We start from the raw sequence: 13,460 nt of genomic DNA, 5'->3' as shown, positions 1-13,460 counted from the left end.
AATCACACATTGTCAGCTTTGACTTCGTCAAATGCAAAGCTGACTGTGTAAGGACTTAAGTTACATAAAAGGCAGATTTCCACCCTGACAAGTGATTTTGGTTGCTAGCTGAGCTTCCTCCTCACCTCCCCCTGGGAGGAAAGTCTGTGGAGATCAGCATTGCACAGGTCACAAGGAAGGCAGGAGTGCTCCTGGAAGAACATCTCCTACTGGTGGAAGTGTCTGGATCATTTGTTTGAAAAAAAAAAAAAAAAAAGGCACAAAAAAACAAACACAAAAACATGACCCAAAGGCTTGTGTGCAGCACTTAGGTATAATGTAATTAATCAGGACTGAAAACTAGGGTAGGACACCTCTGCTCTCATCTTCCATCTCAAAACAGCAACAGGAGGAGATCACCACCCTATAGGTCATCTTGGTACTCCAGGTACTTTGTTGCGATGGCTTCCTCAAGATGAATTGCTGCGCTGCCCATCAAGGCAAATGCTGGGTACATTATACCCGAGCAGTCCACCTCGCACTCGTAAAGGCATTTCATGCGGCCAGCGTCGTAGAAACCCACCTTGCCGTTGTCACAGTCAAGGCAGATCCCCAGGCAAGAGGGCAGGGGGAGGACTCTGCTCGCTGCATCCTTGGGGTCAGCAGCGGCCTTGGGGATGAAGAACTTCTTCATGCCCAAAGCGACCAGCGTGAAAGGCTGTGATGAGTCAAAGCAGGCATCCTCACTCCCACTGTCATGGCCGCTGTCTTGTTCGTACCTAGAACGGAAAAACAACCATTTGCTTGTCACATTTGGGCAGCACTTGTTCACATTGGCAGCACTGTGAGCTAGAGAAAACATTTCTGTTATACAGGTAACAACAGCACATGATCACTAACAAAACCTTGCAGGGTAAAAATACACCTATGCTGGAAGGGAAGATGCATTTCATAGGTGAGAACTCACTTGGGCCACTTGAAACACCTGGTAAGAGTTGAACGCTAATGAGAATGAGACCACAGAAGGCTTTACCTAGGAACTATTAAGCTGCAGATTTATCTGAATGTCTCTATGCTAGGTAATCATTAAAGAGCCTATAGGTATAGCAAATTAGTTAACTTGGCAAGTAATATAGCAAATATGACTCACTACTACAGGCAGGATAGGTTTAACCTTATTTTACGCAATGTTAAACAACATCAATAAATACATTTAACATTACTGTTGTCCAGTGAGTTTTTCATGTTGCTACTGTACTGCATTGCCTTCACAAGACAACAATTAATGTGTTAAGTTTTAAAGAAAATCACGCTCTGCCTGGAGGCTTCCCTGAATACCTGTGTCCCAGCAGGTAGCTGGGGGAAATCTGTAGCCAGATCTGCTCAGTTTACACGTTTTCCTCCAGCCTCTGTCACCAGATAAAGATAGACCAGAGAAGCACAAGAGTCAATATTCTTCTATGCAGGCAAGTCCTATGTAGATTTGCATTTTTGGTGGTGATTTATTTATTTTTACGGATGAGCAATAGCTGAAGGTTTCCAGATATTCTTGTGATTAAGTAAAAAAGGAATCTGGAAATCAGGACCTAATTTCTCACTTTGCAAAAAGGCTCCATCTGACTAAGCAACTCGAGACACTGGCATTTTTTCAGTTTCAGTATGTTGTATAGCAGAAAGCAAATACAACTCTTAGATTCAAAGTTAAGAGTCCCCATGTGATACCCTCCCAGCCTCCAGTTCATAGGTACATCCAAGCTTACTACAGATGTAACTGAGACCTGGAAACCTTTGTGTTCGTTTGTCCTCTGTACTTTGGCTTGTGCTCAGTAGCACTCCCAGTACTATATGTAAGTGTATAGCCTGGGAGAAACCAGTGACTTGGAATGCATTGTGACGCAAGCTACAGCAAAGATACACAGACACGTACAGTGAACGTTGCACCTCTGAATGGCTGCCAAAATCCAGCATGCTGAGGGCATTAAGCCTAGTGACAATTGCTTCAGCCTTGCAACTGACAGATTTTTCCCCCCTCTTGCTTTAACTAACACATCTTGACATCTGTTCAAACCTGACTTCTTTCCAAAAAAGAAAGGCAAAAGAAACGTGGGTAACTAGAACACTTTTCTACTAATGGCAGAGAGCAGGGAGAGGAACAGGATAACCAGCACACACCATATTGCTTCAAGCTATTTTCCACTGTTTTGGTTCATGTTGTTTATTAACTGAGACTAGATTTGCTCTTAAAATAATTTTTTAAAAAGTCCTATCCTTATATAAAACATATTATGCACAAGCCTGCAATTTACCTCGGGCTGGTCACATCATGGGTATTATGGAACAATTTCTGTACTTTGGCGCTAGAAACAACTCCCACTTTCACCAGGTAGGAATATGCTTCCACACGAAAGGCCCAGAAGTGCTTCCCTTTGGCAATCCCAGTGTCACCAATGATGTAATCCAGAGTTGTGTAGCATCCAACCTGTATGCGTTCAGCTCCTAGCAGTAGAGGAAATCCAGCTCTACTTTCCACAGCAGTTCTTCTTGGGTTGAGCAGTAGACGTTCACTGTTGTACCCACACTTGTCATCAAAAAGAAAGCTAAAAACTGAAAAAACAGTATTCCAAGAATTTCTTGTTAGTTAAATATTTTTGGCCTTCTGCTCTTATAAACTACATTTTAACAAATTAGCATTAGATATTCTCATCTCTAAAAGCTACCAGGAATGTCATGCAAGCAAATAGTTTCAGTTTGTTAATTAACCTGTTCATTAACAGTGCTTATACACATGTATGCAACCAATAATGAAACAGAAGTCCGGGAGCTACTGGAAATCTCCTAACAGCTCTTAATACCTACAGATTCAGCACCTTGTGGAAATAAGAAAACGCAATACCTGGAGCGGGAGGTGTATGCAAAATAACTTCTTTGCTCCAAGGGCTACAGATGGACCCTTTATATCCTCGAACTCTAAAAGCATAGCTGCTGTTGTCATCAAGATCAGATATGACTTTGCTCTTGCTGCAAACTTCAATCTCCTGCCACATCACGTTCTCCTCTTCTCTGTTAAACTTACGATACTCAAGAACATAGATATCAGCTGAGTCTGTCTTCCCAGGGGATTCCCAACTGATCACAGCTTTGTTGTATATTCTGCTCTGCTCTTCATTGATTTCTGGTATTTCCAGACCTGGAATGCCAAACATTAAGGAGAAAATTCTTTAAGTTTAGATACTTAGATATACGTTATTTTAGAATTTCCACACAAGCCTTTATTCAGCAGCTTAGCATAGTGGAGAGAAAAATAATCTGGAACACACAGGTAAAAATTGTAGGTGAGGATGGCTCTGTGCCTGCACACAAATAAATCCCTTACTTTCTGCTTTAAATTTGAAACTTGTATCCTTTACTTGTGCTGGCAGTTAAAAAAACAGCAAAAAAAACCCACAACTATTCTGCCATGCAGAAAGGTTCTACTAAGACTTACTAACATAAGTTTTACTTAACTACAGTTTTTGGAAGCCAATGTAAGCTGGTACTGAAGTTGATGGCACCTTAGTTTGCCTGTCAAAGCTGAAACTATCACTGCTGACAGGTAATGCCATGTGGATCACGGAGGCAGAAGGAACAATGCAAGTCAGGGCACCTGCCTGAGTTCTGCAACTTCACCCCCGCATAAATCTTGCTCTTTCTAGAGAAGCCCTTAAAGCTGTAACTCATGAAAGACCTGATGTTTTCACAATTTACCATTGGAATAGAAGGACAAGTCACCAAGGATCTGTTCTTGCTTAGCAGTGTCCACCACAAAGTCTTCAAAAGAAGATTCAGCTGCTGGTCTGAAGCTCTTCAGAGATTCAGTAGCTTTTTGGATTCTGAAAGCACAGGAGCAGAGGGACAGAAGAAGAGAGAAAAGGGAATTTGTGTGCATTTTTAAAAATAAAAATGCTAGGTTTTGCTTAAAAAATGTTCTGTTTTCGTGTACTTACTGAAGTCTCCCAGGAATTTGTCTCACTAGAAGGAATTTAAATTCAAAATTTAAAAGCCTTTTGTATACACATGTGAAGATAACAAACAGATGGCAGAGTATTTTTGACTGTTTAGGGCATTATGTTCAAAGAACAAAGTAGATGTGAAGTGCTAATGGAGAACAACTACTAAGATTAAAAGTTTAAAGCCAGAAGAGACCTGTTTGATTAACTTGCAAATAACTGATATAATCACTGAACAAAGGAATGTGTCAGTGAGCCGAACGGACCACCTTTCCATTGCAGTTTTACTAAACAGGGCTGGATGCTGTAGAAGGATAAAACCCATTCAGTGCACACTGTAATGCAGTAATTTCTTCTGAACCGTACCTGGACCGGTCATGGGGCTCTGCAATACAAGGTACTGCACTCAGAACTTTGCTAGCGGTTGTCAAGAGAATGTTTGACCAGACATCCTACAGCAGAACGTTTATCTACACCAGAAGGTAATTGAGATACCTGACATGAAGTTGTTTTGCTGTTTGAACAAAACAGGACTGATCTGTTTCTTTAAGTACTTCTTGAGCATATCCCACAAGGCCATTATTTTCCAGGAGACCTTGATATTCTTCTGCCTGGGTTCTCAATTTGTCCAGTCTTAAATTCTTAGATGCATCAATTGCCCGAAGAGCTGCAGATTTCTTCTCCTCCAGAACATGAATTAATTTCTCAAAACTCTGAGATGCCTCTTCTTTAGCTCTTTCCCCCTTGCACTAGGAGGGAACAAAATACATTTCAAACTGATTCCACAGGACTGTGGCTTTGTATAGAAACATACCTAAGCTTTCTCAAGCTATCACAGCAATCTAGTTACCTGTTTGAGTGACAAGATTTATGAGCTTTGTTAAGCACTGAAAATGCAAGCAACAGTGCACCCAAACTAGTAAGCGTTTATCATCTTAACACAGAGAACGAAGGGCAGAAAAATATTCCTCTGATTATGCCTTGAATTATGCAGTACATTCCTGTGCCTAAGCAGCTCATGGAAAAGCACTGTAAAAGCAGGTCAGGCTCAGAAGTCTTCTTGCCCAAGAGGCTGGTGCTTTTCCATCTTCCCTTATCATCTTGCATCAGGAGCCTAGACCCATTTCCCACGTATGCCCTCACATCAGCAGGCCCACCTCAACTACTAAAAAAGAACTATAAAGCATAGATATGGTCTGCACTAAGACATGGGCAGGGACATGACCTCCTGCAATTTCTGTCACAGACTTTCACAGCTTGCATGCAGAGAATGTCCCCAGCTCTGACTCTCCTATGGCAAGTTTTTATCCTTAATGCTGACTTTACTGCAACATCCTCAAGAGAAATAGAAAGCATGAATCGTCCACTGCCATTAATACACAGACCTTTAAGTTTAACCCAGCTTTCCTTGGGTAAGGTATCAAATAAGCTTTATTTCAATTGGATTTACACTAGCACCTAAAACTTGCTTTCCCTCTGTACGTTGTCTACATTTCTTACTGTAGAAAAAGTGCGGTTCAGGACTAACACAAGCTGTACAGAGACTGTTTGTATTTTCAGTTAGCTAATAAAAAACCGTGCTAGGAACAGCTCCAGTCCCTGCTGCATCCCCTCAAGGACCATCCCCTACCAACCAACAAGTCATTCTTACCTCTGTTTCTTTCAGCAGCAGACCCAGCTGTGAAATGTGAGCTTTTACCTGGCTCTCCTTACTGATGAGATACTCTATATCTTTTGAAAGCTTTTCCTGTCAAAATAAAATGGCAAAATGGCAGAACAAAAAGCATTTCCCACCCAAACGGACCACCAGCACAGGTGGTCACCCTGCAAGTGTTCGGTTTATCTTGTTACAGGGCTGACTGCCTGCCAACAGTTACAGAAGGCAACTCTGCAGAGAACTGCTAGATAAACCAGGATGAGCAAGGAGGGAGACCAGGTGACTTTTCTGAGCAAGACAGGGAGCACATGCAAGATACAGTAACCTAAGTTGACTCATTCCTTCCCAAACTGAGGAATCATGCTCTCTTAGTCTGAGAAACCTGAAGTTATGGACATTACTACAACTTGCAAAAAAGCCTTGCTAGTTATTAATTCATTTCTAATAAAATTTGCTAGAGAAATTAGAGGTATGGAGCACTATCTTATGCACTTCCCTATTTGAAAGAGTTCCAATCAGTACAGGAACAGCCTTGCAAACAGGCAAGGAGGCCAAAGAGCACAAGGCAGGAAGACTTGGTCTCCCCCCAGCTCCATCCTCTCTCTTCCTCCTCTTCCCCGTCCTCTCTCGTCCTTTTTTCCACTTTCTTTTTTGTTTCTTCCATTTTCTCTTTTTATGTGAGCAAGAGGAAAAAGAAAAGGAAGAAGAGAAGGTAGCTGAGATCATTCTCTAATAACAAAATACTGCTTGCAAGTCTTTCTTATTGTACTACGCTTAGGGAATCAATAGCTATGCAGCTTCAGAAACATTCAATGTCCCAACTGATACTTCAGTTTCATATGTTTCCAGGGTGCCTTTAATGTGTCAGCTCACCCAACACATAAGGAAACCAACCTGAAAACATTCAGTGGTATAAGCTAGACTGTAAAGTACTAACACCTTAAACTCTCTGAAAGGGTCATCTCTGCTGCACAGATGGCTAAATTAACGCGGAGGCCCTTTGAAGTGGTTATGCTTCAGCCACCATAGAATACACAATTGTTTTCTCAGGCATGTGCCATGTCATGTTAATATGTGCATTAACAGACGTTGCACAACAGCATGCCTCATGACTCAGCTCAGTGTCCTCCAAGCACATGTCCAGGCTTCCTGCCAGAGGCAGTTTGTCCTTACAACAGAAGCTCAGTGCTCTTCCCATTCTTAAGGCTGGGTCAAACAACATTTACTTTTACCTTCAGTGTTTTATAGGCAGTGCTCATCGCTGTTACCCTGTGGTTTGCATGAGATCCACCCAGTTTACAAAGATGACAGACAGGCCTTCTGCAGATTTCACAGTACATGTTTACTCTTTCCATTTCATGTTCCGGGCACATTAAAATCTGAAAAAAAGAAAGCAAAGAATTAAGGTATATTTCCAAAAGCAAACAATTAAAACAAACAGCAATCCTACTGCATCTGACTGCCACAACAGATTTTTTTTTATATTCACTTTACCTGCTGTCTTTTTATATTTGTTCATCCAGGAGATGAAAACACAGTTTCAGTGAGGTCTACAGTAAGTAAATATGTAGCAATGACCATGTACACATCCCATAGCCTCCATACTGCAATTAACCTTCTTGCTAATCCCTAAAGTGGTTTGCATGCCTTAAGCTCCCTGTACTCATATTCAGGGCTATAAATGCAATATAGAACACACCCCACCCTCTCAAATTTAACCGTGTCCAGGCCAGCATCTCAGTTCTGTCTTGAAACTGACGTGATCTCTTTCTTAAAGCAAAGAGTTGCCATAAGACAATGATGATTTACATCTAAACTAGACTCAGCTCAGCCATGTGGCTACTGGTCTTGGAGCAACAAGTGAAATACAACCTCTGCCACCAGTCCCTGTCTGTTTAAAGACAAAAGGCTCCAGTGTTTCATTTATTTTTTCTGACTCCAATTACAGGTTGTTCACGCCGAGTTCTAATCCAAGTATCAGCTTTGACAGTAGCCTGAAAAATCTGGTGCTCACAAAATCATCTTTCAAAAACTGAACATATATGTTGGAATAACTACTCAGTGGGGGGGGGGGGCGGGGGGGGGGGCGGGGGGGGGGGCGGGGGGGGGGGGGAAGTGCAACTCAACTCCAAGCTCTAACAACAGATACACACACCTAAAAAGAGGGAAAAGATAAAGAGAATCCTTTCGCCTCATTCCAAAGCACTGCAAGACTACATCTGGGTCAAAGGAACAGAAAGAACAAGACATCATTGCCAACAGCTGAGCCATTAAAAATGTCATCTCTTAATTTTAACATTTAAAAAAAAAAAATAACAAGGGAGGGGAAAAAAATTGCCAGTGGCACAAATCTGGACACACTAAACTAAACCGCCGACCATCCGTGAAACCAACTCTCAAACCCCAAATGTTAGCTTAGACTATGGGGAAGAAGCCAGAGACACCAGTCTCACTAGCACCTTGGTTCATAAGACAATCATTAAGCAGAACACAATAAGCCATCCCACACACGATAAGGCATCTCATTATCATTGTTTAGTGAATTAAAAAAAAAGGAAACTTTTGGGAAAATAACTGTGTAAGCAGGTATCTCCGAAGAACTGCAGTCATCTCTCAGTCCATGGAAGTCATTTTTCCACAGCAGCGTCTAGCCACACTTAAGAGAAACCACATATTTTTAGTCACCTCTTGGGTAAATCAAGTTTACAGCCTGCAAGCTGTAAGAGGTAGACGAGGTAGATGCTCCCCTCACGCCCCCAGTGCTACAATTCGCTCTGTGATCTAGTTTTAAGTTAAAGTTATTACTGGGAACATTGCTTAGGAGACTAACAAATACTCCACATATTGAGTTCTGGTCTTAACAATGGACTGTAATGAAAAATGCACTTTCCTTAGACTAAAATCAAACAATCCTCAAAAAACGTAAACTTAATTTGCTGTTGCTAGGACATTCATTTTTAAACAACATACATGTACTTTTATATCTACAATTTTATTTTTTAAAAAATACTTCTGTTTCCACCTATAATTTTAAAGAGCTACATCAAGCGTTTATGTGATTTATCAAGGTCACGGATATCAGAACTATTTCTCCCCCTTTTGCTCTCCTTCAACAGAATTCAGAATTCAGCTACTGATTTTTAAATCTAGTTTTAATCTACATGTAGTTTACCAACATGTGGTACCTGCAACAGTACAAAAAGATCACCAGATGGTTTTGGCATTTTTAATTAGAAATACTGCTTCAGTGAAGGTTGAGATACCACAGAAGCGAAGTTTATGTTTGGTACATCATTTTAGATCAAGAGGTGAAATTAAAAATTTGTATGCTATCTTCCAAAGTTTCACTTTTAACTGATAAAGTGGCGTTTCACAAAATTAGCCACGTTCTAGCACATTTCAAAGCATTTTAAGCACACACTTGCTCTTAAGAGGAATGGGTATGTTAGAAAAAACTGCACCAACTGCACGATTCCAGATATTCACCATCTCCAAGCTCACTACTTCTTGAGTCGCAAATTCTTCCAGCCTCAGAAGACAGAATGTCAGTAAAGAGCTTCTTACACAATGTACAATACCCAATTTAATTGAATCAGAACTCCCTGAACATGAGCACTGCTGACACTGGTGGGACCATCAGGGACACAGGGGCACCTGGAGCAGTGCACGCTGTGCATCAGACCCTACTCTCCTCATCACCACGGTCAACCTGCTCTGGGGCCATGCAATCCTTCCCCCCCTCAGGATGGACCCTGGGAACACCTGGAATGTTCGCCTGGAGTAAAGGAATGTTAGCTTCACCTTAAAAGCCTTTCCTTATGCTACATCCCTTCTATACCAGGGACAGAAGCAATACACTAGAAACTAGGTCATTACTGGGGCTACTTTTAATTGACCTTGCTCCCATGCCCTGCCCCAAAACATACACATGACACACACCATGCTTGGTGCTTGACACACACCAGCTACACACCATGACACAACTTGCTTGGGACCAAGACCCAGCAACATGTGAGCACAGCTAGTCTGCTCCAGCAAGTGCTAGCCCCGAGCATCACTGTCACTAGGAAATCCATGGAAATCAGACCACAGCCTCATCACCAGCCACAGGTATGCAGCAAATACAGGGACACTAAGGTCTGCTGTGGTCTTTTGCTAGGGAGATGGCAGACGTGACAATTCCTCTTATAGTGCAACTTAAATCCAACAGGGCACAGCCTTGCTCTGCATCACACTTTGCAGGAGAAACAACACATCAATTTGCAGGCACTCCATTTTGTCTGAATGCAGCAGCACTGTGTGAAGTAGAAATTTTGCCATTACGTTGGTCTCTTTTGCTACAGCTAGAGAATAGCTAGGTGTAATTTCAACTGAGACCTGAACTTCCATCCTCAGTCACTGCTAGATGCAAGAAGGAAGGTCAGAAAAAGATGTTTGTGTTGGATCAAGTTCAGGCTCAAAACATCCAGAGGGACTTCAGCCACTCCTCATATGCCCTGTAGCCCCTTCACTATCTTTGCTGCTCTCCTTTGAACACTCTCTAATAGTTTTACATCCTTATATTTTGATGCCCAAAACAGCACACGAGGTGAGGCCGCAACAGTGCAGAGCAGAGCAGGACTATCCCTTCCCTCAACCAACTAGCAGTGCTGTGCCTGATACACCAAATCCCACACAAGTTCAAAGCCAGCTGGGAGTTTGTCATTCTCACAGTCACAGTCCTCTGAATTAAGGCTCCTGGGGTCCCAGGGCCTATCCTCGGTGTTAAAAACAATGGGAAGAAGGCATTAAATGTCCCTGCTTTACTGGCATCCCCATTTGTGAGGTGACCAACCTCATCAAGTAACGGACTGATGTCATCTCTGGTCCTCCTTTTGCTGTTAACATGCTTTTAAAAGCACTTTTTGTTGTCCCCCACAGTACTGGCCAGCTCCAGCTCTAATTCAGCTTCGGCTGCACCAGTTTTCTCCCTGCAATGGCAAACAGCATCTCTGTAGCCCTCACACGTCACTTGACTTTGCTTCCAGTGTCCATACACTTTCCTTTCCCACTTAAACTCTAGAATAAGACCCCTGCTCAGCCAAGCTGGCCTTCTGCCCAGCTGCTTGACTTTTGACACTTGCGATTTCCTGCTCCTGCACTCTGAAGAGGTGGTACTTAAAACTGACCAGCACTGATGGACCCCAATGTCTTCAAAAGCAGACACTGTTAAGGTCCAAGGGACCTTACCAACTTGTTCCCTGATCAGTTGCAAGCCTGCTCTCCCCATACCCAGGACTGAAGTTTTGGTGGCTGTTTTTCTCCTGTCACCAAATATTTGAAACCCAGCTGCTTCACAGTGACTGCGGCCAAGATGTGACCAATCACCACTTCACCCATGAGACCCTCTCTGTTCACCAGCAACAAATCTAGGGGGCACCTCTGGTCACCTCCCTTAGTACAACTGTAGATATTCAACATGAGTAAGTCTGAAAAGAAAAAAAAAGAAAAAAAAACCAGAAGACAGAAAAAGCATCTCAAATGACAATTAACACAATCAATTACCCAAAGTAAAAAAGTAAAAAAATAAAAAAATAAAATCCCAAATCCTTATTTTTAGGGTCCCCTTGAAGTGTGTTCTCAATGTATGTTTCAACAGCAACTACTTAAAAAAACAACAAAAGTTTATGATTCACTCCAGAAATGACAGCAGGACTCAATAAAGCAACACTGGTCCTTAAAAGGCCCTGCAGCAGCACAAACACATCTGAAGCTATATCTGAATACAGCAATCCAAATTCCTCAGATACAGTGTACTCGCCTTGGGTCTGAAATTGGTGGTTGGTCCGACATACTCGTGCTGGGCCTTCACAGTTCCCCAAGGGTGGTGTACTTTGAAACACTCGTTGCAATAGCTTGCACTGCAGTCCATGCAGCTCTTCGTGGATTCTTGAGGTGGAGGTTTGCAGAAGTCACACATGATAGCTATGGCTGCCCTGGCTGCCTGCCTGTGTCTTTCCACAATGGTTTCCAACGTAAAATTGCGAAACAAGCCATTGATGCCACGTTCTCCAAGATCAATGTCATGCTGACAGCCAGGACAAGGAAACATAGTTGTTCTAGGAGTCAGTGAATTGCGTTTTCTGCCTGTGTAGACAGCAAATCCTGATTTAGAAGGAGCACAAACAGAAGAGTTTTAGGTTTTAAAGGTAGAAGCGTGGGAATTTATGAACCAATTCCAAACTATTGTAGCACATCATCCAAACCAGTACGATCAATACTAATTCATACACACTCTGCCAAGCCAAAGCGAGTAAGTTTGGCATGAGAAGGTACTGTCATGTTTGAGTCCAGGGGACACTACAAACTACTCTAAAACTTAATTCTATGTTAAGATTAAATTTAACTGTTCCAATTCTACCTTCTGCTTCCTGCAGCTTTGTTTCTTGCAACACTAGAACAATGCCACCACCTTTTTCTTCAGAGCAAGCACTGCACTGCCAGACATGAGTAAAAACAGGTCCTTTCCTGCTCAGAGCTCATCCTTGGTGGAGGGGACTGCATCAACTTGTGGCCTTGACCAGCCAGAGGCTTTATACAGCAATAAATCTGTGCCTTCCCAAACCTAAGTAACATCTATGTTAGCTATACACAGCACAGGGACTAGCCCTTCCCTGGCTGAAAGGCTTTGATAAAGGAGGACTGCTAAATAAGCCTCAAATACCAAGGGAGACACTGAGATGATGGAGTTTGAGAGTTTCCTCCACCCTGAATTAGGGAACCATAGCTACGGACAAATAACTACAATTTTCTCCTCTTCTCTCAAATAAAGCGACTGAAGGCTTGAGTAAAGCTGCAAGCTGAGAAGAGCCTCTGGAGCCTCACGCAGACCCAAAACCTATTTACAACAAGCACATTGTTCTTAAAGCTACCAAACAGGGAGCGCATCCCTGTCTCGCTCCTGAACCCAAGGGGAACGACGATCAAAAAGCAGTCACTTAAGGATTTCTGAAACAGGCTAAGCCAGCATATAGGCCTAATGTGTACCTTCTCTGCTTCCCCTTACGAAGAAACAAAAACCTATCCTCTGCAGCTGGAGCATGGTTTTTAAATCCCTTTGAGAGGACTGCATGCTGCTGTAACTAACAAGTTCATGAATGGAGGTGACAAACCTGAATTCTTAGTCTTGAAATGGGTTCTTCTTCAGAAAGGGAAATTTGTTCTTATCTATATTTAGTCATTACCTTCCCTTCAGAAATGTTGATGCCTCATTTCTTTTTGAAGCATCCTTTGACACCAGACAAAAAGACACTTGCTTTGCACTGCTCTTCTGCAGCCCCTTCACCCAACACTTCACAACTCCCTTTCCTAGCGTGCCCTTTCAAGTTTCTCTAATAAGAAAAAAGAAAACCAACACACACAAAACCCAACAATGCTCCCACAAGGAACTAGTTCCTTTGAACGCCTTTGAAATGTGCCCTGTGATAGTTATGTATGATCGTCAGCTTAGAAACCACATCCAGAAGCATGAATAAGAGTGCACGAGCTGGCAGTCTCACACTTCTGCTGGTCCCACGCCTTCCTGCAGGTTCTGAGCAGAACCACCAGATCACGTCTACAGGACACAATACACATGACCGAAGTCACCATACACAACTCTCTGGCTAAGGGAAGCAGAGGTTTGGTGGATTTTTTAATTTTTTTTTTTTTTTTGGTACTTACTTGCAGTGAATTAATTACCCAAACTGCATGTCCTGCAATACCTGTAACTTGACATACACAGCAACACACACATGCAATGCACAGAACAGCAGTGAAACACAAACTTCATCTTTAAACGTATGCTCCAAGCTAGCACT

General features: G+C 42.4%; 1 protein-coding gene across 3 annotated transcripts in view; it reads right to left on the bottom strand.

The window, feature by feature from the left end:
* Nucleotides 1-240: 240 nt before the first annotated feature.
* Nucleotides 241-13,460, bottom strand: part of TRIM36 (tripartite motif containing 36) — a 34,266-nt gene continuing 21,046 nt past the window's right edge. For 2 of the 3 annotated variants that reach the window (XM_083816878.1, XM_083816880.1), the window contains 8 exons: nt 11,423-11,766; nt 6,855-7,001; nt 5,617-5,712; nt 4,461-4,714; nt 3,724-3,848; nt 2,873-3,166; nt 2,286-2,583; nt 241-758 (listed from right to left, as the gene is read on the bottom strand). In XM_083816878.1, the coding sequence (XP_083673004.1) occupies nt 404-758; nt 2,286-2,583; nt 2,873-3,166; nt 3,724-3,848; nt 4,461-4,714; nt 5,617-5,712; nt 6,855-7,001; nt 11,423-11,766 (1,913 nt within the window). In that variant the 3' untranslated portion in view covers nt 241-403. The remainder of the gene's footprint in view (nt 759-2,285; nt 2,584-2,872; nt 3,167-3,723; nt 3,849-4,460; nt 4,715-5,616; nt 5,713-6,854; nt 7,002-11,422; nt 11,767-13,460) is intronic. The other variant, XM_083816879.1, reaches the window with a different exon arrangement.

Source organism: Anser anser (genome assembly GCF_964211835.1).
Source record: "Anser anser genome assembly, chromosome: Z".
NCBI lineage: Eukaryota > Metazoa > Chordata > Aves > Anseriformes > Anatidae > Anser > Anser anser.
The sequence above is the reverse complement of the archived record's forward strand: the minus strand, read 5'-3'. Positions and strand labels throughout refer to the sequence as shown.